Source organism: Drosophila serrata, unplaced genomic scaffold (assembly GCF_035046125.1).
Source record: "Drosophila serrata isolate PLE 108 unplaced genomic scaffold, ASM3504612v1 contig_98, whole genome shotgun sequence".
Classification (NCBI taxonomy): Eukaryota; Metazoa; Arthropoda; class Insecta; order Diptera; family Drosophilidae; genus Drosophila; species Drosophila serrata.
Genome location: NW_028256996.1, coordinates 354,556 through 371,785, shown reverse-complemented (window position 1 = coordinate 371,785; position 17,230 = coordinate 354,556). Strand labels below are relative to the sequence as shown.

At 40.6% G+C, this 17,230-nt stretch overlaps 1 protein-coding gene across 4 annotated transcripts; it reads right to left on the bottom strand.

The window, feature by feature from the left end:
* Positions 1-292: 292 nt before the first annotated feature.
* On the bottom strand, positions 293-17,023 carry Pdk1 (Phosphoinositide-dependent kinase 1). Of its 4 annotated transcripts, none has more exons than XM_086840968.1 (7): positions 13,503-13,798; positions 12,756-13,368; positions 9,293-9,773; positions 8,538-8,933; positions 1,683-2,819; positions 1,348-1,622; positions 293-1,243 (listed from the first exon to the last, which is right to left on the bottom strand). In XM_086840968.1, the coding sequence occupies exons 2-7, from the start codon at positions 12,777-12,779 to the stop codon at positions 950-952; spliced, it is 2,607 nt and encodes an 868-aa protein (XP_086697094.1). In that variant the 5' UTR covers positions 12,780-13,368; positions 13,503-13,798; the 3' UTR covers positions 293-949. The 4 variants fall into 4 exon arrangements, with proteins under 4 accessions (XP_086697094.1, XP_086697089.1, XP_020808728.2 ...); XM_086840963.1 differs by lacking the exon at positions 13,503-13,798 and adding an exon at positions 12,432-12,603 and having other exon boundaries at positions 12,756-12,878; XM_020953069.2 differs by lacking the exons at positions 12,756-13,368; positions 13,503-13,798 and adding an exon at positions 15,630-17,023.
* Positions 17,024-17,230: the final 207 nt, after the last annotated feature.

Sequence of the window (17,230 nt, the reverse complement as noted above, 5' to 3'; positions counted from 1 at the left end):
CATACTCCAACAAATAAAGGAAAATCAGAAACTATTGAGGGTAAAAATACTTATTGATGTAGAGCACGAAATAGGCTTCCACAATTACATCTTAAACGGTTGAGTAGCATGTAAAGAAACAAAAACAGAAGCTGTTCGTATATTATTTTTAAAGCTGCTTATAAATTGGCCAATTTCCTTTTAGAATGCCTTTATCTTTACCAACAATCTAAATTTAACCAATAAAATTCTGAAATTTAGTTGATTCAAATGAAGTGCACGAAACAAGCTGCTCTATAAAAATGCAATTAAATTTGCTTTTGTTAAATTTTTGTATTTTTTTGTTGTGATTAATTTATCGTATTTGTTTGATAATATTGTTTATTAGGAAGTTTACAATACTGCACTTAATTTTTTTTTTTTTTTTTTTTGTAATCTTTAATCGCTTAGCCAATAGGCCCTTTTAAAAAATCTTTGTTTCCTCACTTCCCGAAATCAGCTGCGAGCCACTGCATATAAACACACATAAATTATACGCAATATAATATATTATAGTTTTTCACACACTTTTCCTACTAATTCACAAAATTTAATACGACTTGGCTCTCGCATTATCTCTTCTTTTTTTTTATAATGATAATTAGTTTAGGTTTATGTTAAATTGTGACTAACTAAGCACTAGATACGAATATATTTTCATTTATTTCTTTATGCTGATAATATAAATAATTAATTTAGTTTTTAAATTGGATTTACTTAGCATTATATTAGTATATGTATTCTCAGCTCGAAGCACAATTTATAAACGATAAACAGAAAATTGGGTTCTAATTAGCACTAGATTTCCTTCTTTTACTCTTATCCTAGTCATAGTCATAGTCCTACTACTACTGCTACGCCTTCGTCTTTTGAACTAATTTTCGATTAAATTAGGATTTAATTTCACTTTTCGCTAAAACTAGAGTTACATTCACTTGGACGCCGTCTTCTTGTTCGGCGACGTCCCTGTTCTGCTTCTACTGCTAACCGGCGAGCTGCGTCGCACTGTTGGTGAGCTGCTCGAGGAGGCGGCGGCTGCTGCGACGGAGGAGGAATTCGAGTTGGCGACAGCCAAACTATTGCTGCTGCCGTTTGAGCAGGATGGTGCTGAGATAGAGGAGTTGGTGTTGGGATCGCCGTAGGTCAGCTTGCGCATATTTTCAATGGCCTCTGACCAGTGAATGGCAAAGCCCTCGGGATCGTCCAGGTAGTAGGTGCGATTTGGCTGCAAAAAAAGGATAGAGGAGATTAGTTTGTTTTTGGCATTCGCTAGGTTTTCCATTAGTTTTTAGCATGTGGAGTTTTCAATGCCAATTACTCCCAACTCACTGTGTGAACAAAGAAAATCTTAAAGTTCTTGTACTCGGCCCTTAGCTCAGGACTCCAGGGGATCTCGCCCTTTTTGATCATCTGCACGGGATCAATGTAGATGAGCCGGGGTCCGGTGGTCAGCAGGAGCATACGCTTCCGGGCAAACAGACCCTTGCGCTTGTTTACGAAGCCCTTCTTCAGGATAACCTCTCCGTCAGCAAACACATGCCACTTGTCAGTCTTTTGCTGCTCCAGTCGCTGAAGCTTGTCGCTATCGCTCAGGTCAAAGGAATCTAAAACGGTAGAAACTATTTATTTATAAAAACCTCAGATATTAGCCAAGGGGGACTTACTCTTTGCTGTCGAACGTTTAGCGGGCATTGCAACGCTGCTGCCCACGCCCAGTTCGGCGCTGAGCAGTCGCGAGATTTGACGTTCATCCAGACCAGGCTCCAAGTCACCGGGCACACTGTAGTAGCTGGAGCGAAAGTCCTCGTCCTGACTGACGCCCGGCAAGTAAGGATAAATGGGTGGAGGGGTCTTTTGGCGCACCGTATCCCAGTCAATGCCAGCGAAGAAGGGATGAGCGCGAATACTCTCGTAGTAGCCGAACTCGTCCTGGGCTCCCAAGCGATTACGCGGATCAATCTGCAGGAGCTTACGCACCAGATCCTCGGCGTCCTTATCGAAGCCCTGCGGAAAGTCTACCGCACAGTCGAGGATTTCCTTAAAAATGACGTAGTCGTTGCTTCCGCGGAATGGCGGCAAACCAGAGATCATCTGGTAAACAATGCAGCCCAGGGCCCAAAGGTCAGCTGCCGGTGTGATGGGTCCATTTTGAAGCACCTCCGGTGAAACGTACTGGGCGGTGCCGACGAAGCTGTTCTTGCGTCTACGATTGTAACGCCTCTGGCGCAGACACGGCGAGTCCATCTCGTCCTGGTTGTGTGCCTGCTGCTGCTGACGAACATCCACATCGCCTTCGTCCAGCCCTTCCGAGTACCGGTCATAGTACTCATCATCCTCATTGTCCAGCCGATCGCTGTCCTCCTCGTCATCCTCGTCCGACTGACTGCGCCGCTGGTCCGAGCAATGCTCGGCGGCCAGCAGGCGTTCGTCGTGCGTCATTACCTTGGCGGAGCCAAAGTCAGCGATCAAAGTGTGCATGTCCTCGTCCAGCAGGATGTTCTCGGGCTTGAGGTCGCGATGCACGACATTGCGGCGATGCATCTGCTCGCAGGCCAGTAGCAGCTCCGCCGCATAGTGTTGAGTACAGGCAACATCAAAGCTACCAACGCGATTGATGTAGGGTAGCAGGTCACCCTTACGGGCGTAGGTCATCACAAAGTAGAGGGAGCGCTGATCCTGGAACGTACAGGACAGGTCGACAAATCCAGGCACATTGGTCATCATGTGCATCACCTCACGCTCCCGCTTAATGTAGTCCTGCTTACATTCGCGGAGGATTAGCCGCTTTTCGCAAACTTTAACTGAAATATAGGAAAAGATTCGATTTATTAATAACTAAACAGAATAGATGTCGAAGAATTATATAAGCTACTTAAATATCATTTCCTTGCCTCAATTTAACCCTGTACAACAATAAATCGATAACGACAACCTGGGTTGAGCCGCAGCAACATCAGAAAACAGTTGTCAATGTCAAAAACTACATTTTACTTGCGTGAACCGCTCTTGGCAAACGATAACCACAACAAAAACAAATAGAAATACCAATGCAAGTAAGCATTAAATAAATCTAATTAAAAATGCGAAGTATAAGCCACAAAATGTACGCGTGAGAATAATAAAAACAACACACTCACAAATGTATAATAAATATACCGCACAATAGACAAAGTTTGAAGCGCAGGCGACAAGTTTGTCATAGTCCAATTGGACGTGTGCCACCCCATAGGGGGTTGAACTTGGCTTGCAGGGATAGCTATTATCGAAAATGAAGCAGGAATCCTGCTTAAATTATTAAAATAACAGCGATACAACACAAAACGAAAGCGAGCGCGCTTGAGAACTTGTTTCTGAAGCAATTCACCCTGCTGCAGTATCTCTCTGTTCTTGCCCACCTTTGAGCGTTAAGCGAGTGAGACCAAAGTTAAAGAAATTCTAAACTGGTTGTTGAACTGGAACTGAGTGAAGTCAAGAACGAGGCAAGGCGTATGGCAGACAGATGATGAACCATGTGAAACTGTTTTTCGGGTTTAAGCTCTTCTGGGTATGCCTTACCCTCTCACCCACCATTTGTTAGTGTTAACGGTGATAAAAAGCCAGGCGTTATGACGGCTTATCAGTTAGTTTCGCTTTGGTTTCTGTTTTTGTCAAGTGTTTTTACGTATACAGTGTAATTTGCGCTTGATTTGTTTTCCGCAAGTTTTTGTTTTCTGTTTTTGCATTATTATTGAAAACAGCACCCTGTAAATCATACCCTGAAAGGGTATAAGAACATTGGGGGCGATCAGTCGAGTGGCAACAAAATAAAAACACAGGAAAAAACAAAATACGGCAATTAAACGATTCATATAAAAACAAGGAAAAAAATCACACGAGAGAAAGAAACGAGAATAGCGAAAATGTTTTAAATGCGTATTAAATTTCCCATTCCCTCTCGGCAAGACAAGAAAAAAAAAGTGCGTAAAAATAAAATTGACCTTAAAAAAAAGTGTTGTTTCGAAAAAAAAAAAAAACTATTGCTCTCCTGATTGAAATAAAATAAGAACAATAGCGTGTTAAGCGAAGCACTCGGTCTCTTGACTACTTTCCTTTTTCTCTTTCCTTTCTACCGTTACTTGATTGTGTGTTTGCATGCATATTTAAACGTTTTCACAGAAGTCACAATATTTATTCACTCGCTCGGCGGCAGTGCTCCACTCTGATATTTTACTTGTTCTAAATATTTTACGCTATACGTTAGGTTAATGCCCCGCTGATAAGCATAGCCTTGAACTTGGTGTCGCCTTTTCTCTGTTTCTGCTTTACTTTTTCGTTATGCTGCATGTGCAACAACAACAACAACACCAAAATAAACACACATAAATAAACAGGCAGGCACAACCAGCTGCAGATGAAAAGGCAGAGAGCAAAAACAAACCCAAAATTCGGCGACTCAGCAATAACTTTTCCAACAGAAAAACCAAATAATCACTTTTTGAAACGCTTTTAATATAAACGTTTTCCCTTCAAAAATCATAGCTATACTTTACGTTTCGTTTGATCAGTTTAGCTTTATAAGCTGTACTTGCGATAAAAAGTGCCAATTTGAAATTTGTTAGAAGCTCAACGAAGTAGTATTAGTCGAAAATACCCTAGCTATCTCTTTTAACTCTTCAATTATTGCATCAGTAACAAAAGTAAATGTGTAAGCGATAAAAATTTTCCACTCCGGACGCAGACGCAGGCTTTTGTCATAACGACGGAGCTTATCAAAGGCTAATCAAAGCGAAGTCAACAGCTTAATGCGAAAAATATTAATATTAATAATATTTATATTAATAAAAATAAAAATAATAATATTAGTAGTGATAATATTAATAATAATAATGGACAGAAACAAGCAACCAGTGAGCGAAAGATACGACAGAGAAAAACAACGAATGCATCCATAATGCAACTTGTTGCTGCAACACGCGCGCTTGTGCACGTACGGAATGCAATCCAACGGGTTTTAGAATGGCAAAACACAGAAAATGGGCGAGAGAACAGACAATAATGGATTGTTGTTGTCATAAAAATATACAACTAGTCATTTTGACCAAGTCGATAAAGCAGTGCTCTTTGCGAAAGACAGAGATAGAGTTAGCTATAGCTAGCCAGCGAGAAATTCTATAAATAAACTCGAATGAAGAAGCTGCTGCCTGCAAGCTCCCATTGAAGTTACAATTGTAGTTTTTTGTTGTTGTTATTGTTATTGTTGTTAGAGGAGGAGGAAGTTGGAGGCCAACGACCAAAATGGGGCAAAATGATTTATACAAAACTAGCATTCCAAGAGGAGTAAGAGAACGGGCGAAAGAGAAACAGAGTGATATATGAACTCTCTTAAGCATATCTTGAAAGCTAGGCTTGCTGCAAGGCCGTTGGTTCGGGCGTCAATTTTCAAGGTGTAAGAGTTGTCTCTGTTACATAAGAATTGTTTTTGTATTACTGAACCTATAATCAATGATCCCCTGCAGCCGCCATTCAATATCATGAGGAAAGCATAAATTTTAAATTATTAACCACCGTAAACATGGGATCCATGACGTAACACTCCAGGTAAACATAGAAACCCCGAAAAGCGGAGGAAGCCGGCGAAGGGACTACCAGCACAGTGATCTCCGTAAAAAGGAAAACTTTTAGGGATTAACTTAAATAGATTATTAATATCTCCTTTTATACTTCTCCTATATTCTGGCTCACAGTAATTCAGAGTCATAATTATTTATGTTGCTCTTGGAGTTGGCTTTTTATAGTTATTTATTCGTGTGTAGTGTGTGCGCCACTGTTTATTGTTATTATTGTTACTTGGTTAGCAAAAGTTTATTGCCCTCTTGGAGCGGTAATAGTAGGTAGTATGTCCTATGAACTTGGCTCTGGCGACATATTGACTGCACGCAAAGAAATTTGAATAAAACGTTGGCACGCACTGAGACACAGTATAGTTTCGCACACCCACAAATACACACAGCGGTGTGTGGGTATGCAATAAAAAACCTTGCCGGTCTTCGGCACATCTCTTATTGCTGTCGGGTGGCTCAGCTCGTGCTCTCATTTCTTCCTGCCCGACTTCCTGGCGCTATTTAATTTTGACTATAACGCGACAGGCAGCCGCCCGGGTACAGCCCGTCCAAAGTCCTTGGCACGTGCAAAAACTGCGACCCGGCACCCTGCAACAGCTGGTGCACAAAAAAAAAACCCAAGGAAAGCAAGGTACAAAGGCTGGGAATTATGATTCTGCCAAGCAAAAAATTGGTAAGGAAAGGATTCCCTCCACAGAATTGGGTTGAATGACCCGAATTCCCTGCCCAATATCGTGTTACAAGGCTGGAGTTAAAAGAAGTCTGAAGAAACGGTTGAATATCCTCTCGGCCTAAGCCATCTGCGACTGCGCAGCAGCTGCTGCTGCCTATAAATAAGTGTGTAATTACAAATAAGACGATGGAAAGGACCAAGGAGCTGGCACTGTTGCTACTCTTTCCTCAATCTTTTTCCCTAAACAACAGACGAATACAAGCAGGATTATCTGCAGCAACGGTGATAAGATAAGGTGTTTTTTGGGAAAAATCGTTCCATATCGTGGAATATCTAAGAAAGCAGTATTTGCTGTGCTATTGGTGTCAAAAATAATACAAGAGCGTGTGCAGGTAATAGAGGTGAAAACCCAAAAACCTCAATTTCGTATTTTTTGCTTCGTGTTTCGTATGGCGTCAAACAGCGCCGTCTAGCGCTGTCGTCATTGAAAACGGTAGGCAATCATAACAAAAACAAAGTCCTAGTGCGTGAGCGGTGGAAGGGAGACGGGCGGAACACGAAAATGAAAACTGCTGCGTTCATCGTGAGTGTGCTTGAGAGTGTGAGTGAGCACACTAGTGGAAGGCGGAGGTGCGTATCCGTGTGCGTTTCTGTCAGACAATTGTTGCTTGCTGCAAAACTCATACGATTTGGCGAGAGACAAAACAATACTTGACCTTCAAACTACTAACATTGAAAAAATAGAGAAAAAAAAAAAAGACTTAATATTTTTTCTATTTAGTGCAAAACTTATTTAATGTATATTCAAACTGTTTATTAATGTTCGCAGCGGAATAGAAACGGCAAAGAGAGCTACTTTTGCAGGGTTAAACTTTTTACGACTTGAGATTGCTTATGGATTTGTGTGCGTGTATTTGTGCTTCTCTATTTTTATACAACTTGCCTATGTTATTATTGCGATTCGCTTTAAACGTAATTAATGTGGACAGCGCAGCAATAACATCAGTCATAACAGTGCAATGTTAACTGGGTGCTCTGTTTCTGCTGGTGCCGCTGCTGCTTCTCTGCCCATCAAGTGAGCTTAGGCTGTGCAAGCAGCAAGTGCATTCTGATAGCCACGCGCCGTTATTTTTCTGCTCCGTCCCCAGTCGTCTCCATTCCCACTTTTTTGCTTTGCTTTGGGTGTGCGTGTTTTTGTTGGCGTTTGCATTTATGCGACACGTGCCGTTATTGTTTCGCTCTATCTTGCTCGCTTGCTCTTTCTTTCTATCTATATATGCAAGGGATATATATGTACGGTTGTTGCTGATGCTGTGGCAAAATCATTGCCATACATTTCCCACTTACCCCGCACCGACAGCAAGCAATGGAAATTTTAAAGCAAATTGGCTTAGCACGAAAAATGATGTAGAAAAATAAGCTCTCGCCGCCGTATTTAACCTTAAGAAACAACGAAACTTGACATCTTGTTTGAAACACAACAACTAAAAAGTAATATATACCAGCTACTTTTTTTGCTAACACTAATTGCGGTTGATTTAAATACAATGCAAAACAGCTGATCTCAGGTGCAATCGAGATAGCAGGCAGACAGGAACTAACATCAGCCTTCTATTTTTACTTTTATTTTAATCGATTAACAGCGGGCAAAAACGCTAAAGACCCAAAGCAAACAAAAGCATAATATGAAGAATATAAAAAATTAATAACAAAAAAAAAACGTTATCATACTTGATAACAAACTAACAGTTAGATAGCTCGAAATTATCCGCTGTTTTTGGGGGTCTGATGAAATTTTACCAATAAGAACTATAGAAATGGAGTACCTGTGAGCGTACACTGATTTGTTGTTTTCCTCAACCAATTCGCTAATTTCTTCTATTCTAATCCTTAAATCCTCCTTATTTATTGGTTTTTGATGACCTTATCCACTATCTAGTCAACGGGTAAAGATGATAGTAGGTTCATTTCGGCCATAATCGCACATAGACGAGCAGGTGACAGGCCCCAGGTTCTACCACGGGCGGTAGCGACAATAGAAAACAACACACACACACACACACACATACATATACAATCGCCAACAAGCGGCGTCTATGTGGCGACAGCATTCTCGCGCTGGCGCCGACCAGAGGCCATACGAATGCGTGCAAATGCTGTGGGCGGCGGCACACTGAGCGAAAGTGAATGCCCACCCATTACCTAGTATACACATAGGTATCTGGTTACCAGTACTGAGTACTTACTTGCATACTCTCGGCGTGAATGAATGTCCACTGCCAGGTAAACTATGCTAAAGCTGCCTTCGCCGATGTAACGTCCAAAGATGAAATCGTTTGGTGACCTTCTTGGGGCAGGATTCACAGACTTTTGCTGCTGCTGCTGCTGTTGTTGTTGTTGTTGTTGTTCCTGTTGTTGTTCCTGTTGTTGTTGTTGTTGCTGCTGCTGCTGCTGTTGTTGCTGCTGCTGATTAAGTTGCTCATTAAACTGCTTCACCTGCTGCTTAAAGGCCTTCTGCATGGTCAACAGTGTGTTCATACCATACTGGTACTGCTGTAGACAGCACAGCTTGCTGCACTGCGGCGTCGTGGCCACCGACGAACTGTTGCTAGCAACTGCCGCCGCCAAAGGCGAAGTGTGGCCTGCAAAAAGAGGACGAGAGTAGTGTCAGAGTGGGACGTTGGAACCACACCTGCAGCAACATGTTGCCAAGTCCTGTGGGTCATATTCATACTAATTTCAAAAATAGGGTAGAATTTATTTGCAGAATTTGCAAGGGGCATGATAAACTTCTGATAACTACACACCTAGTTACTACATTTATTTAAATGAAGAAGTCGGAACAAGAAGAGTTCCAGTTAAGGGTGAGATTGAACGGATTTAAATTCAAGTCAGTTTTTAAAAGTTCTTCGGACAATTTTACAAAGAAAGTACTACTGGTGACAATAGATGTTGGCGACCTGCCAAATATGTTTACCCTCTACAAAATCTAGTTACTCACCATTTGTCAGATACTTGTTGCTGCTGCCGTAGCGACTGTTATTGTTATTTTCGGTGGGGACCGAAACTGTTCCACAGCCGCAGGTGTGCTGTCGTTGCTGCTGCGGGTCATGCAAGCGAGCAGTCGCCGCAGCCGTAGAAGCCATAACTAAATCCTTTATATCCTTGATATCCCGCAAATTGGACTCGTTCAAGGACACTGGAGCTGAGGCTTTCTCCTTGGCCATAGCCGGCATTGTTGCCGCTGTCGCCGGAGTTGCTGTCGAGGCAGCAATGTTGAACTGTTGTTGCTGCAGCTCAATGGTGTTGTAACAGGTATTATTGCTGCTGCTGCTGCCGCTATCAGGGCAGTCTGTGCTGGTAGCGGTGCTGCTGCTGCTGCTCGAGGCTGCTGCAACAGAAACTGAGACAACAGCGGCCGCTGCAATGCTACTGGCGCCGCTGGGAGATTGAAGGAGCTGCTGCTGCTGTGTACTGTTAATCTACAAATATATTTATATATATAGATGTACTGATTAGATATAGATGCAGATGGGATATATTTCAGCCGTATTTTTTCAGCACAATCATCATTCAATTATAACTAGTAAAGCATATATGCTTCGACTTTTGTATTATGAACTTTTTTTCTGAGTTTTAGAAGGAAAATTTGATATTCAATTAGGAAGCGAATTTATCAATTTCGCTGACAATTAAGGCCCTGTTCTTATCGTTGAACTGATTTCTATGAAAATGTCCTGTTTTTACAGAGAACTTTAAAATATTTTGATCTGATTTAAATACATCCTAATAACTATATATTAATAATTATATGTTATCATGACTAGAAAGAGGAATTAAACACGCAATAAATTTAATTCTGTTGCGCAGCCGCAAAAGCCTACAAAAAAGTTGGCAAAGAAGGTCTCGCAAAGCGGAACTCAAGAACAGGTCCACAAAAAGCAAAAAAGTCTGCCCAGTCTGTCTCCGCCATTGACGTCAAGTTCATTGCCTTATTGTTGCTGTTTCGCTTTCAGCCTTAGTTGTTGTGTTGTGTGTGCGTGTGATTTTGGAGAGTTCAAGGACTTGAAGTATAAAAATATAATAAAGTTCATTGCCACCTGTTTACAATTCTATTAGAAGTTTATGCTGCTTTTTTTGGACTTTGCCTTTGTTTTCGATCGCCCGTTCTTACGTCGTTCGTGTTTCTCTTTGTTGACCAGGTTTTCATTAAGCGAAACAAATTTCTTGGGATGATTTTACAAGGAATTAAAGCCCTTAGATATTTAGCTTTAGTATTAGATTAATAGACGCACATAAAATCAATAGGCTTGCCAAAAAACCAAGAAATTGGAGATTACTAATTATGCAACAACACAATCAACCACTGCTGTACTATAAAACTAACCAAACAAACGAACAAAAAATTTAAATAAAAATCAAAAGCCATAAAAACAAGGTGAGCAAATGCGTCAATGAAAGTTTCAGCTGCGGGCTGGCTAAGTTAAATTTAGAGCAACGAATAGCCAAATATTAAGATAAGATGAAACAAATGGAACCAGTCTTAAGATACCTCTTGTCTTTAGGGACCTCACCTGGGAACCCACCGGCAAAGCACAATCGGAAAGCAGTTCGATCCACTTTAATGGACAATAGTCATCTGCCTCTGTGTGTGCTAGTTAGGGGAAGGCCCCAAGGGCCTGGCCTGGCCCTAAAACAGGTGTATTATCTGGGAAATAGTCGTCGAGTTGATGTGCGTCACACACATCGGAATGCGGTTGGTTTACTTTTCAGAGACCCAGACCCCAATGGAAATTAGAGAAATATCGGGGCGCCTATGCGAGAAAATCAGATACGGATTGGGATTTAAAGAGAGAGGAGAGAAGTCTCACTCTATGTTAAGACATGACCTCAGAGCTATTCGCCGTGATACACCCACTATGTCCAATCTAAACAAAATAAACATAAAAATTCTCCAATATTTGAACTATGCCGCGGAGCAAAGTTGCCAACCTACTTTTTTTTTTAATTGTTGCCTTTTTTATTTTGTGTATCCCCTTTTTGTTTTTGTTTTTGGCAACTACGAGGTTAATTAAGCCGACGATCTGCGTCAGCGCCTGAAACTGGTCAATCCATTGGTGAATGGCAACCACACAAAAGCAGAAGCAGAGAATAAAACAGGAAATACCCAAAATTCCGAAATTTTATTGTGTCCATTACATAGGTTAGGTTTTTGAAGCTTAAACCAGATCTCCGCGACAGAGAGAGACCTCATTTGCATTAAGACGAAAATTAAAATAATAGCGTGCGTAATACCAAGAGGATCTATAAAAAATGTGAAAAATGTATATCGAGAAAGTTTTCCCCTGAGCTAATAGTGGGCGTGGAAAAACCAGATGACACCAGGTCCCTCACGAGTCTGAGAGCCCGAGACACGAATCCTATATGCATCGTATGTGGGGATATGTGGGATATATGTAACCGATCTATAAACATAGAACCGCCGCACCCCCTGCCCAATGTCTCCTGGTCGTTGTCGGTGTCTTACTCTTCGCCGTCGTCGTCTGTGGCGTCTAGACAAAAATGACATTTAAATTAATCTATTTTATTGCCAGACCAACGCCGTTGGACGGTTCTGTTCCGCTGCCAGAAGCAGCGCCGATCCTCACCTCAAACCAACACCTCTCTCTCTCTCTCTCTGTGTTCAATTTATATTTATAAATAAAATTTGCGTCTACAGAATGCAGTCAATTGAAAGCAAAAATGCACCCCGACGAGGCATTTGATTAGAAATAGCAAGAGGCGGCGTCTTTATATCTATCTCAATGTATTCCAAGGTGTTATTGTTATAGCGAAAGGAAAGCCAAAAAAGCTTACACAAGCTAAATATACAGAATATTTTTTTATAATTTTAGTACATTAAAATTTAAAAGCGTATAAGCGAGGCTACACACAACAGATCCACAAACATTTTCTATAAGCTTAAAAATAATACAAATTCGCGGAAATTTTTTATTGTTATTCCTATCTTTTTCTACTCCTCTCCGCAGACCGGGCGGATCAGGCGATATCAACTTTTTTAGATCAAGCAATGACATATGCACATTTCAAAGCGTTTTCCTGGCCTAGTAAAAACCCGTAATCCACCCCAGAAACAATACCTGCTGCATTGGAATCAACGTCGGCATTCCGTCCATATTTTTAGACCCAAAATTATAAATATGCGCAAGAATTTTGGAACAACAAATTTTGAACTTTGCCAAGGGGGCTTGATTTTTTTTATAGCGCCGCCTTTGTGTCATCCAAAGCAAGGCCTGCTGCCTTTCAGTTTTTCTTGCGAGGCAAACAAACAAAATTGAAAATGCGCTTATGAATGAAAATGCACACGGACAGAGAGTGTGCTAGAGAGCGAGCAAAACAAGAATGCAAATGCAATTTGCCGTTCTACGCTCTCTACTCTGCTCCTCTCTCCCACTCACACTTACGTTGTTATTTCTGCGCTTTGGCATCGACGATTACAAAACTTGACGCTCTCTCTCTCTCTCTCTATATCAAAAGACTACTCTCCAGGCTGCGTTGAATGCTGGCTAGAGAGGGAGATGGACGCCGCTCTCTGTTTGTGTATGGTGTAATTGCGATTCGGGTACAAATTCCAATGGGCACGCAGGAAGAAGAAGAGGAAGCATATACACACCGACAAGAATATGTCTCCAATAAAGCGCGCGTATTTTTTTTCGGCTCTGCGCGTGTCACTGTATATATGTATGTGTGTGTGGGGGCTTTTAATTTTATTTATTTTCTCGCTTTAATTTTTCACACTCTTGTTTCTTTTTGTTTTTTGCACAAATAAATTTCGAGTAATAATCTTACGTAGTTGTGTTTGTTAAAACAAAACACACACAAAATTCGCCAAGAACCAACCAGAACAACGATAACAATAATAACGACGACGATAATTCCGACGCAGTAGGAAAATTTTATAAGAACGAGGCGAGACGTGCTCTGTTGGTAAGTGTGAGTGAGTGTGCGTGTGTGTGTTTGTATGTTGTGTGCTTTTATAGGAACTCTTCTTTATTCGCAAACGTTACTTCTGGCTTACTATATTTTATAAGGCATACATTTAACATTAATTTGACTAATAAAAACAATCGGTTGAACACGGAGGAGGAAAAAAACAACACGACGAACGAACATACACGTTACAATTTACGAGAGAACGAACAACTACGAACTTGTATTTAGATTTGATTTTTTATGTAATTTGTTTGGCCTTTTGTGGAGTATTATTTAATCGCACACGAACTTGAGGCGTATGTGTATATGTACATACATATATCAATGCCAGCGCTGCGTACGTTTGTATGTGTGCGTAATAGAGCGTCGCCGCGTGCACGAAACGAACCAAAGAAACGTCCGGTTTAAAAGCATACACAAATATATGTGTAGGCCTTTTTTCCAACACCGCGGCTGAAATTTTTCCGACACAACCAACCGCCTTCGTTGAATTTTTGGATTCATCGGCCGACTTGTGTTCGGACTGCCGTTACTTGTATTTATAGGCAACGCTCTCTTTTCCTCGTCGGGTTTTCGTTTTTGCTGCGTCGGCTCTCACTCTCGCTCTCTTCCTCTGTTAATTCTCTTCAATGCTAATCGAAAATCTTAACAGTTTTCTGTAAAGGAACTATTTTCCTTAAATATTTCAAAATATGTGCAGAAAAAGGGCAAATTGTTACTCAAATAAACAAATAACTCTTAAAATTAATTGCAAATCTGAACGAAGTTTCCCTATTTTGAGTAACAACTGTACTGTTTGGTTAACAGCGACGGGCCGTAACAGCGGTGACAAATGATGGCAAAAGCCGTGGAGAGAATACCAGACAGCCAAATGGAACAGAGCACCACACGAGAGAGCGACGTCTGTCTCCTGGCCTGAGCGTCAAGTAAAATGAGGCCAAAGCAGTGCAGTCGCGTCGCTGCTAGCGTCGCAAGTTTTTACAAGGCGAACAAGTTGCGCGCCACTTTTCAGAGAGATTGAGAGAGTAATTGTTGCACTGTAATTGTTTGCCAGCCACTTTTTATAAATAAACAATGTCCAAGGCAAAACTAACTTGTTCCAATCCACAAAATGAACACAAAATCCCAAAGAGCAAAGAGCGCGCGCTCTTTCAAACTGAAAAGAGCGAGCGACCGCATTCCTAACTGTAAACAAGCATAAAGCAGAGGAAGGGGCACAAGAATGCGGCGCTGCTGGAAAAACTCGTTTTTCCCCGCTGGAAAATGTGGATGAAAAAGAATTTCAGGAATTTTCGCGCCCCTAAGAGCGAGGGTCGTATAAAAATAAACAAGAATCTAAGCGGACGGAGGGAAAAGGAATACACACAACAAAAGGAGGAAGTGGAAGAGAAGAAACTACAGCAAAACAGAGCAGAATAAAATGCGTGAAAAGCGAAAAAACGAACGGGAAGAAGAGGGCAAAACAGAGCGTCATTAAATGTAAATAAATATTATAAAATACACGATTGTGTACAAATGTGTGTGTGTGTAACAAAAGTAATAATAATAACAACAAAACTGAGCAACAGACGACATGCAAGTGAAAGGCGTCTGCGTTTTTTGTTTTCTCCTTCTCTTTTCCCATCTTCTGCGTTTTGTTTGCAAAAAGTCGACAAGAGGTAGATGGCAAGATAGCGGAAGATAGAGGAAAAGAAAGAAAATAAGAGGGAGAAGCAAGAAGAGCGCAGGAGGAGAGGATAACAATTTCACATTTCGCTGATTACGCTTTGCGCGACGCCAAAGAGAAAATTAAATAAATAAATTTTTTATTGTTCAAGCTCCACTGCTAAAATAAAACAAATTGATAGCACACAAAACATAAAAACAACCATTTTTTCTATTTAATTGTAATTTTTTTTTTTTAACAAACTGCAGTAAATAAGTACAAATAAATTTGTTTTACTCCGCATGCCTAAAACTAATTTGATATAAGATTTTAATGTTCTACTTATATTCAAAATAATAACTAATTATTCAGAATAATCATTCTACTGATTTATATAGGTTTTAAAGCACTTCGTTTATTTTTTATTTTAATTTTATTGAATAATTTATGACTTTGATCTTGATATTTTTTTTTAATCAGAATCTACAAAGCCGTTCAATTTTTTGTTTTATTTTTTATTTATTTATTTAGTTTTTATTATTATTTATTATTTTACTTTAGTATTATTCCGTGTTTGTTTTCCCCTTTATTCCAAGCAATTATAGTTTACAATTGTCACTTTCTGTCAATTGACGTCTCACATTTCAATAGGTTTTTAGATATTAGTTTTCTGTTTACTTTTAAAGATAATAACATTTACCTTGATGGATTTTAGTCTGCGCACAACAAAGTTGTTGAATTTATTTGACCAGCTTTTGCATTTCATGGGTAGGCCGGAAAGTCTCCTCCCGAAGAAGAAGGAGACGGCTTGGTGGAGAGATGGCGAAAGGCAACGGTAAATACCAGATTGCTTTACTCTTCACTCATATTTTTCGTCAGTAATTATCTGTTTTGCTTGTTGCCGTTAATATTTTTGCAACTGTTTTTCTTTTATTCACTTGTGGTTTCACTTCAGCGACAATTGTTTTGATTTTCTTGCCTTTTAATCGTAGTTTCAGTGCGTACGCACACGCACACAAGCGACCGCAGAACGTACACTCGGTTAGAAAAAACAAAACACGAAACAAAGACGCTCGCTTTTCCTTTTTTTGCGCGCGCTGAAAGCAGACGAAGGAAACCAAGTGTTGTGTTTTTAGTTGCGACTTATTTTTTTCGTCGTCCGTTCTCCCAACCGAACCGAGCGAAGTTTGAAAAGTGAGTGAGCTGCGAGTGCTGCTACGACGAAACGGTGGTGCAACGGAACGGCGCGGCATGGAACCCGGAACGGCGGGACTTGGCGCTCAGTGTGGGCCATTCGCGCCAAAAAACCAAGCTGTTAACTTCGCTGGCAGCGAAATCGTGGAGGGTGTTGGCATTTAGTGTTGTTTTAAAATGTAATTTGTGTAAAACATTAGTTTAGGTTGAGCTTCTTACTATTGGGTCTCCAAACTGTTTTAATTAGCTAAGTTACATTAAAGTTATGATATTCTATTATTTACTGTTTATTTTAATAGAAAACATATTGCTTTTCTCAACATAATGAATTTAAAAATTGTAATCCCTTGAATAACCCAAATGGTCTATTTGGCACTTTGCGCATTCATTTACAGTTACAATTGCAAAATTCCAGCGAGATTTGGAAATGTAAAACTGAAATAGAAATGCAAAATAAGTCAAAGTGCTATTTGCGATTTAAAATTCGTTGTTCCCGTTATTGCCGCGAAATGGCAACGATTTTTTATTTGCGTGCATTTTCTCCCCATACTTTGCAGGCCCATCAATTATTTATGAAGAACTTGTGACGCACTTGTTATCCATTTCTTTTACATTTTGTCATTTCTTCGACTTGCAATGATTTTTCCTGGCTCTTTACAGCATAAGCCACAACAACCAAAGTGAGTCAGTCAGAGTACTCTTCGAAGTTTTATGTTTGGAACTTAACAGTTTGTTTGTGTAGCCCCGTTATCTGCCTCTCTGTCTCTCCAGCATTATGTGCATTTACTGGAATTTGAACTATTTGGAACTGCCATCGCCCCTCCCGCTCTCTTTCTCTACGTAACCAACGATCGTTCGTTGATCCGCGCTCTTAACTTAAATCCCGTGGAATGCCTTCCACAAAATGCAGTCCACACTTTATTGTGATCGCTTAGTTCCACTGCTTCCCAAACGTTCCCTGTTTTGGTTTCATTACGTTCGCGCGCCTTTTTCGTTTGCATGTATGTGTGTGTGTGCGAGTGAGTGAGTTGGAATTCACTTGTCTGTCGCCATCGTCGTCGTCTGCTGCTCTCGTTCTCGTTTTTACGTTTTTACTACGAAATCCAA